At 25.9% G+C, this 16155-nt stretch overlaps 1 protein-coding gene across 1 annotated transcript; it reads right to left on the minus strand.

Moving 5' to 3' along the window:
- Positions 1 to 560: 560 nt before the first annotated feature.
- Positions 561 to 13718, minus strand: LOC145849905 (p53-induced death domain-containing protein 1-like). The gene is made up of 17 exons (XM_082955009.1): positions 12994 to 13718; positions 12628 to 12789; positions 9068 to 9339; positions 8672 to 8784; positions 8345 to 8462; positions 8043 to 8138; positions 5996 to 6142; positions 5568 to 5707; positions 5068 to 5158; positions 4610 to 4765; positions 4127 to 4245; positions 3930 to 4024; positions 3580 to 3743; positions 3099 to 3162; positions 2934 to 3042; positions 1419 to 1517; positions 561 to 850 (listed from the first exon to the last, which is right to left on the minus strand). The coding sequence occupies exons 1-17, from the start codon at positions 13694 to 13696 to the stop codon at positions 733 to 735; spliced, it is 2766 nt and encodes a 921-aa protein (XP_082811135.1). The 5' UTR covers positions 13697 to 13718; the 3' UTR covers positions 561 to 732.
- Between the last annotated feature and the right edge of the window lie 2437 nt (positions 13719 to 16155).

The following is a 16155-nucleotide window of genomic DNA, read 5'->3' on the forward strand; positions in this document are numbered from 1 at the left end:
AATGTTCTCTGAATTTAAAAATATTTAGTTCGGATAAACTTTTCAAAATCAAACAAAGGTGTAAAAATTAAATCAATTTTGGATACATTTTAGTATAAAAGCCACTAAACAGTTTGTGTTTGGCATTAAACTTTTAAAAATAAAGTCAATTTTTATGTTAGAAAATGTTTGGTTTAAGACTTCTATCCTAACTAAAGTGAGTTTAGAGACTGAACTTATAGTGTTTACGATAAATTTCAGTGGAAGAACAAAAGAAGTTATTTTCAAAGTTAGTTTTTAATTTTCATTCTATTGTTGCTCAATTCTGACTTTGAGTTTTTTAACTTAAGTCACGATGAAGTAGGCTATATTTGAATTGAATTAATAAAAGAGGAAAATTAAATAAGTTCAAACATAAATTGATAGAAAAACAACTACTAAAAAAGAAAAGATAGAAATTCAAGTGATTTGCACTTAAAGTACAAAAAATAGCTAAGAATTTATCTAAATGTCAACTAAAAATAAAATGTTTCAGTACAAAGTTAAATAAACTTTTATTATACTATAAACCTAATTTTAATTACTATGATCATATAGACAAATATTGAGCAGATTTTTTTTTTAATTTTTAGTACTAAAATATTCATTTTTAAAACTATATTTATCAATAGAATATAATAAGAAAACATTGGAAAGCAATGAAAAACTATAGTACTATTGCTACATATTCCTTAACTTAATTTCATTAAAACATCAAGATCTTTTAATTTTTTTAACAGATTGTTCATACTTTTCTTTTCCATTTTTATATATTTTCTTCCAATCGTCAGCTATGTCTTTCCTATCTGCTTCTATTAATGCTTCAATAAACCTAAAAATAATCAAGATGTTTTTAAATTTAGTTAAAATAGTTATTATATTTTCTAACTAAATAAAGATGTACAAATCAAATATTTTATTTACAACCAGATTTTGGTGACAAAAAAAATTGCGACCTTTTCAAGTAAAATAAAGTAGTAAACTGCTACTTTTTTTTTCACCGAAACCTGGTTGTAAATAAAATATTTAATTTGCGCATCTTTATTTAAATAAGCTCTTTACATTTCAGTAAATTGAGCGATATTTTTTAGTTAAGAAAAATAACTACATAGTTTTTTCTCTAATAATAATATTATATCGAATACTACAACAAAGTTTATAAAAAATAGAAAATTGTTTCAGTTGTAGAAGTAAAACATAGTCATGGTCGATGATCACAAAACTGTTAAATATAAAAACTAATTACAGTTTAAGTATTTTATCAGAATAAAATTTTCTATCGAAAAGAAAATATTAATTCAACTTCAACTTCTGTAGCACATTTTATCTTAATAAAACAGTTACTTAAATTTTCTATCAATTTTAACACAAAAGCATAATAAATATATTCATATTCAAACTTTTCAACACAGTCTTCGTCATTTCTGTGTAAATGCGACCAGTACAAAAGCATTCGGAATATTTGCTCCTTCACACTCAGAGGGTAGTCCATTTGTATCCTGAAACACTTTTGATCATTAAACTGTATTAAATGTAAGTAAATAACTGAAGCTATTTTTGAAACTCTATTGAAAAAAATAACTTATTATTTTTTTAATAAACTTGGTTCCAACTTGTGTGTAATAAAGTATTATTAACCATATTGATGCATTAAAGCTTAATATAAATATAAAATTATTAGTAATTTGTAAAAAGCTACACTAGACATATAATAGTTTTATAAGAAATTAAAAACTTTATACTTGAAGTTATTTCATGCAAATAGTTTGTTAAAAATAGACCTAACTAAAAACTATATATTTTATTCAATAATTCATAATAACTAGTTGATCTATAATGTTTAGCTTGAACATTATAAAGGTAACTTAGTGTTACTAAACAAATTAACCCTGGAAAATAGTGTTAAAAAGAAAAACTTATTTTTCTATATAAGAAAGTCTAAAAAATGATAAAGGAGCAACTTAAACTTTTGTAACAAAAGTAATTCTCACGCCACCATTTCTTTTTGTTATTTTACCTTCTTGACAAGAAAAACTAGTGGTAAAAAGTTTTATATTCAAAAATAAAAACATTTTTCTTAAATTCAGAAACTTATAGTAAATTTAAAACCATCTAAACTTTTTTTTCGCCATACTATAATGAGTAGCCTAACAAACTTTTATTTAGTAAAAAACTTGTATAACAATGTACTGTATGACGTAACACAGCCTGTCATATATTTCATCTTTCAAAAAATTTTTGAGTTCAAAATTCAGTACGTTAAAATATATCTTAGTTTAAGAAGCTTACAAAAATTTTATGATTTTTAAAACTATACAAATTAGGACTATAACCAACATATTGAAAAACTGAGTTAAAAATAATATGATATTATGAAAACTGTAAGACTTTAACTTTAAATTTCAACTATTAACAGATTTGCCAATTTTTTTTTTTAATTTCTTTCAGGTTTTCTGAATTTCTTCCAGGTTTTCTGAATTTCTTCTATAAATTTCTTCTAGGAGTTCGTTTTTTGGTCTATTTTTAGTTTCAAGCTAAGTTTAAGGTTAAAAATTGTGCTAAGTAGTACTATAATATTATTGAAAGATAGTATTAAGCTACTTTAAATGTGTTTTTTAATAGAAAATTTTTGTTGATGATGACAAATTTTTTTATCTATTTTCTTAATTATTTTAAAAAATTATCTTTAATCTTAAAATGTAGAAATTGTTTGGAATTTCAGGTTTTTCTGGGTTTTTTAGAGGATTTTTCTTAAAATTTCCAATGTTTTCAGTGATTTCTCAATTTACAGGTTTTTCCAGGATTCCAGGTTTTTTGGCAACCCTTAATTAAGTTATACTTTGTAGAAGTAACTTCAAAATTATTTATATACAATATGTTTTTAAACTAAAAAAAAAACAAAAATAAACATAAACCTGTCAATTTCAGAAATTTTGATTCCGAGATGCACACCGAACTCCATCCATTCGGCGCCAAATTCACCCGCTAGCAGTCGCAGCCGAGCTTCCGTAAACATTCCCGTTCCTATGGAAACAGTTTGTTAATTTTTTAATGACATGGAAAACAGTTGAAAAACTCACCCAGCTCCCCGTAGTTGAGGGGAACACTGAACTCAGGGATGGGAACGTTTGGTTTTGTAGCAGGCTGCAGAGAATCAAAAAAAAAAAGTTTAACAAAAAGTTATTAAAACTCGTTTTTTGCATTGTGAACTATAAACAATAAAAGTTTGTACTTAAATTTGGCTATCTAATTGTGTTAAAAATATGTTTAATTTCAAAAACTATGTTCCTAGAAGTCTCATTATATTTTATTTTTGCAGTATGAACATTCTAAAACTTTCACATGTCTAAATTAACCACATTCTTATTCAAATTTTCACTCTAAAGTTAGCTAAAATGGTAATTTAAAACAAATGTTAACGCAATTTAGACTAAAATGATAGTATTTTATAACAACCCATTTCTAAATATTTTTAAAGAGTCGACTCTTGCTCTTAGTACATAATCATATGTTTAGTAAAATAACAATTAATATTATCATAAATTTCTTTTTAAAACTCACTTCAAGAAAAACCTGAACTTCGTCTAAATATTCTTCATTTACTCTTAAAGATTCTTCACAAGTTAAAACTTGTTTGCTGGAAACCTTTTCTTCTGAACTTACTTCATCATGACTTCTTTTGTTGCAAGTTTTTTGTTGATCAGTCGGTTTAATTTGTTTTTCTCCTTAATATTATGTAAAATAGCTATCATGATATGTTATTTCAATAAAAAAAAGTAAAAAAACTAAATAGCTTGTTCTGAATTAAATTGTCTACAAACTATTTTTGTGTAAACACTTTAAAACTATCAATAAATTAATTGTGAAAAAAAAATTTCAGACTCAAATTATCTTTCAAAAAAAGGAAATACCTGGTTTGGCAACAATGTGAGGTAGCTTGTAAAACGAAATGTGTCCCGTTTTCGTTTCGCTTGTGCTGAGCACGTTAGATGGCTCAATGGAAAACCTGCGTGTTTTTTAATTGATTCAAAAATCATAGTTTGCTTATAAGAACTATTCAAAAAATGACTAGTTGGAGCGTTTGAGTTTAATTTTTGTTATAAAAAACCTTGTGAATCCAGTTTTATCTGGAGGATGCTGACTATGAAACCTTTTAATTAAAACTTTTTCCTCTAGGTGTCGTCTGTCTTCTTCATCGTGAGTTTTCAACTTGATTTCTCCGTGAATCTGAATTTTTTCGATAGAAAAAATTAAGCTTAATCTACAAGCTTAATTGTAGTTTCTCCTTTGCTATATGAATTTTATTTTCTATTCAACTTTTTTCTGATCATACTGATTTATTAACTTATAAAATGCCAAGTACCGGCAAAAATAAAATTTTATAAACTAAGTGTAAATTACTAAAAACTTATAGTAAAGAGGTCTCTCAGTAACTTAACATTTGAAATGAGAAGTTGTTTTTCTAAAAAGTAAGCTGCACGTGACTTCAAGTTTTACAGCTCATTGTACTTAGATGCATGAAATTTAGTAACAATTCACTTCAAAACTCATTTCAGATAGTAACATTTAACTATGAATAAAATTATTAAACCTCTATACGGAATTTTTCGCCCTCCATGATTTGCTGGATGTTGGTCGAGGAGTTGTCGTCACCATAGTAACCGTTGCTAGCAAGTTGCTTAATTCTAGCTGCCGTGTTTTCTTCTCTTACACACTGAGCTATGATTGCAGTTGGAACCGATTTTCTCTAAATGCAAATACTTGTGTGCTAAACTTTGATTTATAATTAATTTTGTGTCTTGTAGGTATTATCAGTTAACTTTGAGTGACTTTGATAACTTTACTCTACTTAAATTAAATAAAAAAGATTAACAATTAATAAATGACAGGTTCAAAGATCTCTAAAGTTTAAGTCTTAATAAAAAAATAAAGTTTGTTACACTGTTTGCGTATCTAATAGATATCAGAGAAGAACTATTTCATAACTAATTATAAAATCAAGTTAAACATCTTTGTGATTTGTCAAAAATAAAGTTACAATAAGTTCACCTGCATTGCAATAAACTGAACATTATAAGTCGTTAATCGTCTGTAGACTTGTCGAACAACTCCTTTTATGTTCTCCCATACTAACCAGTATCTAAAATAAATTTCCTTTAAAAAGCCAACACATAAATTTAAAATTTTGAAATATTTTGTTAATAAAGCGTTTTAATTGGTTATCAGAGATAAAGTAACAGAAAAACATTAAAATATTACTTATTTTTTATTACTAAACTACAAATATTTGTACATATTATTCAATGGTAAGTGAAATTATTCACCAAGTATGTAGAACTGTCCATTTAAATATGTCTATATTGTGCACTTTGTTATCATTAAATTATTTATAAACATACCGTCTTACTATCGCTATCCTGACTTCAAAACTTAAAGAAAAAATATCACGTCCACAAAAAAATATGAACAAAATAAACAAAAAATATAATGTGAACTTCATAAAAGATACTAATAAAGTTTAGTTAGTTAAAGAAGAGAAAAAAACTGACTTGCAAAAGGTATCGGTTTTAAATGAAACAGCCACAGTTGAAAATGTGAGCGGAGTGTTAGAAGTGATGTCCTTCCAATCACAACAATCTGCAGTCCATTTCAGCAGCCTTAATTTGTCACGTTCATATGACTTTCCTATCTGTGATATTGTTGTTTTTCAAATTACTACTTTATTCCATTATGATAACAATTGCTTATTTAAAACAGCTAAATTTATCACATGATTAGGTTAGATAGGTACGAAAGTATATAAAAAAATAATGATGCTTATAATTTCATTATTGTTATATTATTTATACTTGTATTTAATTGAAAAGTGTTACAATGTTTTAGACAAATTTTTCTAAAGTAACTAAAACGCTGATCCTAACACAACTAAGTATACACAAAACTGTTTGAACAAAAATAGACAAAAGCAACAACTGACTAGAGCGTTCGGAAGACACAAATGCACCGTAACCGCTTCCTTGAACACCGTGCCAAGCGGATTCGATTCAACGTGTATCACGTCACTGATGACGTCATCGTCGCTCAAGCGGATCCTTCGAAGAAGAGAAGGCGTGACCCTCAGTGTCTGTTGATAGTTGTTTAGTTTCGTTACGGAAATAAGAACGACTCTTTTTATTTTAATTATTAAATAATTTTAGTGCGAACAGAACAAAGTCAATTTTCATCAAATATACTACAGCAGTTCTCATGAGTGAGTAATGCAGAGATTGGGGGAATTTTAAAGAGATTATGTCCATTGATGAAATTGTCATAAGAAAACAAGTTTCTAGTGGTTGTTTTAAAAGACTAATATCTTACTAAATGCAGGATTGCCAAAGGTTTTTGAGAAACTTCAACAGGTTTTCTTATTTTCTTCCAGGTTTTTGAAAATACAAGTATTTTTGTCTAATTTCAGTATAAAGTAAAACTTAAAGTAAAAAAAGAACTGTCCTAAAAAGTATAAAAAAAGAAACTCTAATGCTACTTTAAATGTGTTTTATAATAAACAGGATTCTAAATGAAAATTAAATTACTTATTGTAGCTGATGGATTTTTTGTATCTAATCAAAATTTCGTTATTTTACATGTAAAATTTGTTTAAAACTCCATGTTTTTTTCAGGTTTTATGTTTTTAGATAAACTTACAGAATAAAATACTATCACTAAGTATTAAGTGGCAGGATATTTCGAGGCATTACTACGCTGACTGCTAAGCGCGGTATACAATAAGGTCGTGGGTTCGAATCCCACCAGTACTGTGTTTACTAAAGGGTGAGGGCGGGGGTTGATGTACTTAGAAGTTCAATGCATGGGATTTTAAAGAGTTCGACTGAAGTTTGTGAAGCGTTTCACCTCTAACAGGTTACGATCTAACAACTTTGTTTAAAATTCCAGATTTTTTAGTGATTTTTGTTCAAAACTCAAAGTTTTTTTTTGCCTTAATTGTAAATTCCAGGTATTTTCAGGTTTCCAGTTTTTTAGCAGCTCAGTAAATGATAAAAGTTGTTGATGATAAGTTAATTTTTAAGATTAAGTTTAGTAAAGAAAATGTTGAAAAAACAAAAGAAAAGAGAACTTGTAAAGTATTAGAAGAGCTGGAAAGAAATATAAAAAAACATAAAAAATTTGATATAACAAGCCGATTGGGTATAAAAGATTATATTATACGTCTTATCAAATTGCATAAACAAGATATACAACTTAAAGCCAACCATTTCTGTTATTAGATAACCACAACATAGATTGGCATAGTTTTTGAATAGTTTACTGGAACCTTTTTTTGTGGAAAAATAAACATCTCAATTGTACCAATTTGTTTTTTTAAGTTAGAAGCTTATTAAATACAGCCTTTCTTAATAAAATTATTCGAGCATTTGTTGAAATATTAGTGTACACAGAAACTTTAATTAGTAGCAAAAATATTTAACAAATAAAATAGATATTATACTTTTATATTTTAAGTATTTATTTACAATTATATTAACTTTAAGTATGTTTTTAGAAAAAAACAACCAAATAAATAACGTCATACAATTAAGTTTCGTGTATTTGTTATTAATTGCATAGTGTGAAAAGAGTTTCTTTTTAATAGACTTACTGTGCAAAGCTTTTAAATTTTTTGAAAACAACTACTTAAATTTTTTTTAAACATGTAAAACTTACACTAGATTACTTAAGTATTTCAAGGGGCTAAAACAATTCAAGGAAACTTTAAATAGTTTTAGTTATTTAGTGCTACTCTAAAAAGCTTTGATAAAAAATAAAGTAATTTAAAATATTTCAATGGTAAAATTAAAATTTAAAAAAATATATATTATAAACATTTTTTTATTTACCAAAAGCCAAGTACTTGTCTATCTGCTTTATTCACGAGAACTTTTCATCACACTAGATGAATAAACCTAACTGAATTGTATCTTTATACTATTAATTATTCTTTTACAAAAATTTAATTAAATACATCAAAATTTTAAAATTATTCAAACCTGCATGTTAATTTCAGTAGTTTGTTCAACACAGCTCAGTGGGAAACAAATTTTTGTATGTGGATTTACTTTCGACCACATAGCACTTTCTGTATTCTATAAATATAACTCAATAAATCATTCAGCACGGTTAATTTGACTACATTTGACAATATATAAGGGTAACCAAGGTTTTTTTTTAAGTTTAACTTAACATTTAAGCATTATAAGAATAAATTTTTTTTTTTTTTCTATAATGTTATAATTTTGCTTAAAAAAGTTAATTAGCTTATCAATTTATTTATAATAAGTTAATAGGTTACAGGTTTAAGTTGGACATTGTCGACTACAAGTCTTGACACAACTGCAAATGTGGTAAAGTGGTTTATGTAAGATGTGGCTTCTTGGTTTTCACTGTTTAAATTTTTTCTGATGTTTGCTCTAAAAAAGTTTGTTTTTTTACGCATATAGTAGTGTACTAAGTTAATGTAGTAGTAATAGTTTAGAATTTAAATTATCTGGTGTAACAAAGTATAGTATATTTTAAAATAAAAACAATATATTGTTCTCATATTACTACTTTTTTCATATCATTAACTATTTAAAATTAGATTAAAACCTTAAAAAACACTAGATTAGCAACTACTTACTTGTTGTCTTCATAGATATGCTTTTCTTTTTTATTGGACAGACTTCTAACAACTATTTCTCGTTTTTGTTCATCAAAAGCACAAAAATTAAAAGGGATTGTAATTTTCACAGGCTGAATTTTTTATTAAACAGCAAATTACTTAAGGTAGGATTTAAACTTATAGGTATTACAAAAAAAAAATACTTGGACTTAAAATGTACAAAATTTTTAATAAATGAATATTTTTTAGAATACTTAAAATATACCATGAATTAAAGCTAAACATAGTAAAACTTACTTCCACTTAAATCAAAATATCATGAAGATTACAAAAAATTTAAGAAGCTATGCATATAAAAAAAATATATTCAAAATTTTATCTGCTTAATAAAAAACTTATAGGTATCACGCTAACTTTTTTAAAGTGCATTCCATCAGGTCCCATTTGCAACAAAACACTTAGGATCTGGTCAAAATCATTAACTACAAACTGGTGGTCTTCGGGCGCAACTACTTTGCAATAAAATGTGCATCTATCCGCGTTAAAGTTGTAGCAATCAGCGGGGAATACCAGCTTGACTCCGCAAGGCAACTGAAGGCCGACTCCTTTTGTTTTGGTCACTTCAAATGAAGCAATGTTGCAGTTTAACTTTTCCAGTTTGACGTCATACATTGATTCTTCGTTGTCTGTTTGAAGTAATGTTTGAAGTTGCTTTTTAATACGTTCAGCTTTGAGTACTAGGGTTGCCACTCGTTTTTTCAAAAATTTTTCCAAGTTTTTTAAATTTCTTCCAGGTTTTTAAAAGTACACATTTTTGGGTCTATTTTTAGTTTAAAGTTAAATTTAAGGTAAGAAACTGTGCTAAATAGTATAAAAAGATTAAAAAGATACTGTAAAACTACATAAAATGTGTTATTAAAAAAAAATTTTTTGGTAATGACTTAAATTTTTTATCTATATGATAAATTTTTTGAGTCAAACCAAAACTTTACTACTGAAGGTGTTAAAGTTCTTAAAAATTCTAGCTTTTTCCAGGTTTTTGATTAAAGTTCCAGATTTTTCCAGATTTTTTTTTAAATTTCTTAAATTCCAGGTTTTTTCAGGTGTTTTTTGCCTAAATTGTCAAATTCCAGGTTTTTCGAGGATTCCAGGTAAAGTGGCAACCCTGTGAGTACTGATCAAATAAACTTCTAGTTATTTATTTTGCTAATTTTTTAAATAGTAGCACCAAAGTAACTGTTTAATCTAGTACTTATTAACTTTTTGTTATTACTACTTTTAAATTTGCACATTTTTTAAATATCAATATTTCTTGGAACTTTGAGATTCTTACTCAAAAATTGCAAAGATAGGTTATTTCATATTTTGTTCGATTTCAAGAAACTTTGCTATGGAAATAACATTTGTTGAGTATATGTCAGAACAAATTAAATTATCCAAACAAATTAGAGACATTGAATACATTTTTCATGATCATTTATACATTACATTCTTATTTCTGAACAACTAGTAGAATAACAAAGTTATTTTTATCAATGAAACATTATATTTTTTAAAGCAGTAAAATTATTAAACTAAGCGTCTGTGTAAATCATTTATATATATCTCTCTACTCAGACAACGTTTTGAAAGTTTTAGACTCAAGTAATAATCAATCTAAATTAGTGTTTAAAAAAACTTATACCACCTAATGTCTCTAAAAAGTAGTATTGCAAAAAAAAGTACATTAGACTGATTAAAATTACTTTATTCAACAGTCTTAAAAGCAATTTAAGTTTAATAAAAGATTTAAATTATAAAAAATTAGAATAAATATGGCGTTTCAAAATAAGCCAAAAAACTAAGTCTAACTTTAAAATAAGACATTCATTGTTTATTTGAAGTCAACAAAAATATTTACATAATTTAATAATAAAAACGGTTAAAATCAAAAAAGTGACTTTTTAAGCATTGGCTTCAAATAAAATTTAAATGATTCTACTTTAAAAATAAATAGAGTTGTCGTACTTTATTCCTTTCAATTACAAGTTTGTTAAATAAAGTTTCTGTAAGGAAAAAAAAATCATAAATTAGTAAAAGAACTTGAATAACCTTTTTACAAAAAAATTTAATAAAATAACAATTAAATGTTTCTAATGTTTTTGAATAAAAAATTCTTATGCATTATTTAGTTATAAACAAGTAACCTAACAATATAAAAACTGCTTTTATATTTTATAAAATACCTAATGAAAAAATATTTATTAGTCTTCTCAGTTTGAGAAGATGTTAAATTTCACAAAAGAAGAATCAAAACTTTTTCCATTATGTAAAATTTAATTTACAAAACAAGCAAACTTAAGACAACTTCTGATCAATTACAGTCAAATTGCCAAACAACAACAAACGAAGACTATTTTTAGCAAAAAATGTGCACTTAGTGGAAATAATATTCAACATAAAATATGGTGTTAAATAAATAATTTTTAACCATTCATGGTAAAATAGTAAAACTTACACCAAATCCGAACTGTAAGAGTTTTGATATTATCGCAGCAGTATGCACAGATTGTGATAGTAATCACTTAGGACAAACAAAAAACAGTTTAGTAATAGATGGACAGGCTATAGATCTAATTGGAATAGATCAAAGTTAAAATTTAATGCAGAAGATATCTCAAATGAATGTGCATTATAAAGACACTATTATTTTAGTCATAGGAACAATCTTGAGAAACATAACATTAATGACGCAAACAAAGTTGCATTTTTGAAATAACCAAGTTTTAAGAATCTATACTATAGAGAAAACTTTTGGATGAAAAAAACTGAAATATAGTATTTCAGCATTAACTTAGCTAAAACTTCATACAGTGGTTTGTAGAGGGGTATAATACTAAAAGTACATTTTAGTAAAACGGTGCATCTCTATTATTTTTCATGTAGATGAATTTATTATTGTATGTATATTTGTACTTTTATTACTATTTATAAACTTTACTTTTGATTTTCTTAAAAATAGTTTTCAAATTTATCTTAAATATCAATTAAAATGTTTGTTTGGTAAAGTAAAATAAAATTTGTTTGTGTAGATTAGTAATGTTTGCTTCATTATTTTTTTGTATTTTTATATGTTTTTAAACTTTGTGTTTTTATTTTTATTTTCACATCCGTTTGCTACATTGATAATGTCAATGATGAAAGTTTTGTGAGTAAACAGTTTGGTTGGTATTTCATTAGACAGTTTATTTCTGAGCTTTATAGCTTTTCTGATTGTAAAATTGTTTAACTGTCTGAAGTAATAGATAACTGGAATTTGTTCTGACCCCGGATTTACGGCTAACTTGATTTTCTACATTGAATAAGATATATCTATTATTATTATTAGACTTTTAAAAAATTGGAAAAAATGAAATTTTACAGATGTGACTATCTGAAATGTATTATACAAGTCACAGCAAACTTACAATAATTATGTCTTGAAAATTGTATAAACTTTGCATTCACATAAATTAAAACAGTATTGACAGTTTAGTAAGCTTTTAACAACAAAAAAAAATATTTTTTGCACTGTTTAAGCTTTTAGTTTACCTGAAAATAATAACTTATTCAAATAATTTTAAAAAAATTGAGCTTGTTGAGTTCTATGTAAAGTAAATAACTTAATAAAAGTTTTATAAATTATAGTTCGGAAATTTAATAGTTACAAATTTGTTATTAAGTTTAAAAAACACTGCTATAAATTAACAACTATATACTTGAATTAAATAATTGAGAAAGAGCTAAACAACTCTTTTTACAAAGTTTTTTCGTTTAAATATCAGCTTTAAGATATTTGAACAACATAGAAATTTTAAGTACTTTATTAATTCAAACTTGCATGCAATTTCCTAAGTAAAATTCTTTCTTTAAGTATTTCAAAAATTTAATATATTGTGTTCTAAACTAAAAAATGAGTTAAACTTATAAATTATCAAGGTTGCGAAACAAATTACTTGTAGAGATTATTGAAGTTAAGTTTTCTTTATAAGCTGAATTTATTGTAGTTATAAAAACTGGATTTTGCTCATAAAATTCAGTGAACTTTGTTATTTTGTTGTAGCTTATGTCAATAACTTTTACATCTTCTGGAATAACTACACTGTCAGGCATTGTAGCTGTAAGACAAAATTTATTAATTTTCATTTGTAAACTTATAAAATCATTTACTTTCATCCAATAAAATTGGTGAGAAAAAAATTGTTTTTGATTTAAAATAGCACCATTTCTTATGTGAAAAAAGGTTTTTATTAGTTATAATATTTCATCAAAAGTTCTATGTAAAAAATTTTGATGAACAAGATATACACTTAGTAACTTACATAAACAATTGTGACTCAAGTTGACATTTCTAATACTATCATTTTTTAAAACGGACAATGGAAACTCTTTTATTAAATTTTCTTGTAACAAAATATCACACATTTTTGGAGAACGTAAAAAATTAGCAGGGAGCTTTTCAAGTTTGTTTGAAGAAAAGTTTATTATTCTTAACATTTTTAACCTTTCACAACAGCCACGAATAACTTCCGCCCCATTGTTTGAAACATAGATTTCTTCTATTGAACTTGGAAAAAGATCAAAGTTTATTTCAACAATAAAATTAAAATTTAAAGACAATACCTTTAAAAACTTAAGACAGTCTACTTGCTTTGGAAGTTCCTTCAAATTATTAAAACTCAAGTCTAAGTTAGTCAGAGAAGTTGACAAACTAAACTTAGCATGTAAATACTTTAATCCGCTGTGAACTCTAAACCCTAAAACTCTGCCTTTTAACAAGCAACTTGTGAGGTTTGTGTAAAGGCAAACTGCAGACAAAATATCATCATCATCTTGTTGGTTCCAATCATCAGTTGGTATGCAAAGAGTTTTAACTTTGCATAGCTTATTTTGTTTTTTAATACTTTCATGCACATCTTTGAACAAAGTTCTGCGCAGCAAGGGGTCCTTGTATATGTCCAAATTCAACTTGCCCAATACAACAGCCTGCTGTGTTATTTTTGAGCATATTATATCAACTTCCATCAAATGAAAAAGCTGTCATTATTTTAACCTAAAAAATATTTACTAACAATTTTAAACTTAAAGATTCAGAAACTTATTTGATAACCATAGATCACACTTTTAACACTAAAAATATTGTACAGGTAAAACTTGAAATAATATATTGTAGTTCACAACTAGGTTTAAGTATAGTATTTCAAAAGTTTTACTTTAGTTTAGAACACAAAGCATATAATAATAATATTTGTTTCATATAGGATCTTCACTAAAAAGTAAACTCAAAATCTTAATGGTAAAATTAAAATAATTTAGTAGTTAACAAAATAGTCTTAATGTTTCGCAAATTCAAAACTATTGAAATAACACAATAAGGCTTTAAATTACTAAGATTCAGACAAGCAAGATCAATCTTAATAAAGTAAATTAGGTAAAAATTGTATTTTACTAACAACCTTCTACAATGTGTGTAAAAGCTACAGCACACCTAAGGAAAATATGTCATTGCTTACATTATATTCTAAATTGTCATATATTTTTACCTGTACATATTTGACACAAGTAATTTGTAAAATATTATCTAAACTATATTAGAATAATGTTTTTAAACTAAGTAAACAAATTGAACGTAATAAAATTTCAAACTAAAATTTAACTAGTAAGCATTATAATTTTATGTAGGCGAACATAATTAAAAATTCATAACTGAAAATTACATGTTTATAAATACTTACTTCATAAGCAAATATTTACACCCTTTTTGAAAGATATTTTCCCTTTCTTATAATATTTCTAAAACTACTTTATGAACATAATCAAGAAAGACCATCGGTGAAATGAAATATTCATTAGTTTTTAGAGTGATTTATATAATTAAAAAAATAATGTGAAGATAAATAAATATGTAAGGTTTCTTCAACTTCAAAATTTAAATCTTCACTTTTGTTTTATTAAGTGACTGTAAGTGAATGTTGTTTTATCTACCTCAACTAATCATTTTTAAACATACAAAAGTTTTAAAATATCATATAAAGCTAAACTGTGAACAATAACAATTTCCTAGTAAATAACAAGTCATTACTACAGTTTAAAATTTAGTGGAACAACTGGCCATTCATCAGGCTGATGTACTTGAAGCATTTCCTCGAAATTCAACTGAATGTTGGCTTCCAAATTTGTTATCAGATCACTTTTATCACCAAAAAACATCTTCATCTCTTCTTCTGCATTTTCCTTCTGATACAAGTCAAAAGTATTGCTTGGTTTGGATTCCTCCTGCTGCCCTGCAAATTTGAAAACTTTTGATTTAATTTTTTCATCAGCCTTAGCTTGATTTTTGGCCTTTCTCTTTGCCTTCCAGTCGGAATCATCAACTTCTGTGTTTTTCATTTCCAACATTAACTGTTGAATGTCAATCTTGTCACCAATTTGTGGAGCATTATCTAAAAATTCCTCTTCCTCATTGTAAACTGCATTTTCACCATTGTTGTAACTTTGCTGGTTATAACTTTCTTCATCATTTAAAATATTAATTACTCCTTCATCTATTTCATCTACTTCATTCATAAAATTCCCTTCTAAGGTTAAAGGATTATCAATTTCTTCGGCATTATTGTAAGCTACATTGTCATCATTTTTTTCAAAAACATCATCTGTGGCTTTATGTGAACTTAGCATAACATCATTGTAAACTAACTTCTCCTCACTGGAACAAGATTGCTCAAAACCTTGAGACATTTTTTTGTTTGTTTCTTTGATAGGTGAAGATTCATAAACAACATTTTTAGACCTTTTCAACAGAAGCGGATGTATGTGCTGCTTAGCCCAATCATCTAGCATTTTCATATGTTTTTGATGGGATTTAGTTGTGAACATTTTAGTTTAAATGTCTATTTTAAATTACTGAAAAGCATAATTGACTAAGTTATTATGTGTTATTTAAACTAAATACTACAATATAATCTTTACTTTAAAAAAATTGAATACTTAACAAGAATACTAACATCATTGAAAAGAAACTTATAATGATAATGATAGTAACATGAAGTACCACTAAAATTAAAAAAAATCAAGAGAAATAAAGGAAAACATGTTGGTGATATTTCGGTATTTAAATACTTAAGAAGAAACTTTTTGCCTGTCCCATTAAACATCCTGTAAATTTACACCATTGTCAATATATTTTATAATTATCAATAGGTATATTTTTATTTAACTTTTGAAATGTGGCAACTATTTAGAAATTCCTCCCAAGTTTTAAAACTACACGCTTTTTTGTCTTTGTATTAAAAAATTAAATTTAAAGTTAAAAACTTTAAAAATTAATAATAAGATACTGTAATGCTACTTTAAATAAGTATTTTAATTAATATATAAAGTTCTTTTTTATTGCGTATTTCTATTCTAATTTAAAACTCTAACATATAACATGTAAAGTTATTAAAAATTCCAGGTGTTTCCAAAGTTTTTTAAAAAATTATCAA

Source organism: Thalia democratica, chromosome 2, assembly GCF_965202585.1.
Source record: "Thalia democratica chromosome 2, ktThaDemo2.hap1.1, whole genome shotgun sequence".
NCBI classification, from domain to species: Eukaryota; Metazoa; Chordata; class Thaliacea; order Salpida; family Salpidae; genus Thalia; species Thalia democratica.

What these genes read in the sequence shown, in the direction of transcription:
- LOC145849905 (XM_082955009.1), bottom strand. Translation starts at nt 13,696, where the DNA reads ATGGAAGTTGATATAATATGCTCAAAAATAACACAGCAGGCTGTTGTA. An exon ending in TGTGTCTTCCGAACGCTCTA is followed by an intron (nt 5,708 to 5,995) that starts GTCAGTTGTTGC and finishes ACAATATCACAG; the next exon opens with ATAGGAAAGTCATATGAACG. An exon ending in GACGAAGACTGTGTTGAAAA is followed by an intron (nt 851 to 1,418) that starts GTTTGAATATGA and finishes GATTATTTTTAG; the next exon opens with GTTTATTGAAGCATTAATAG.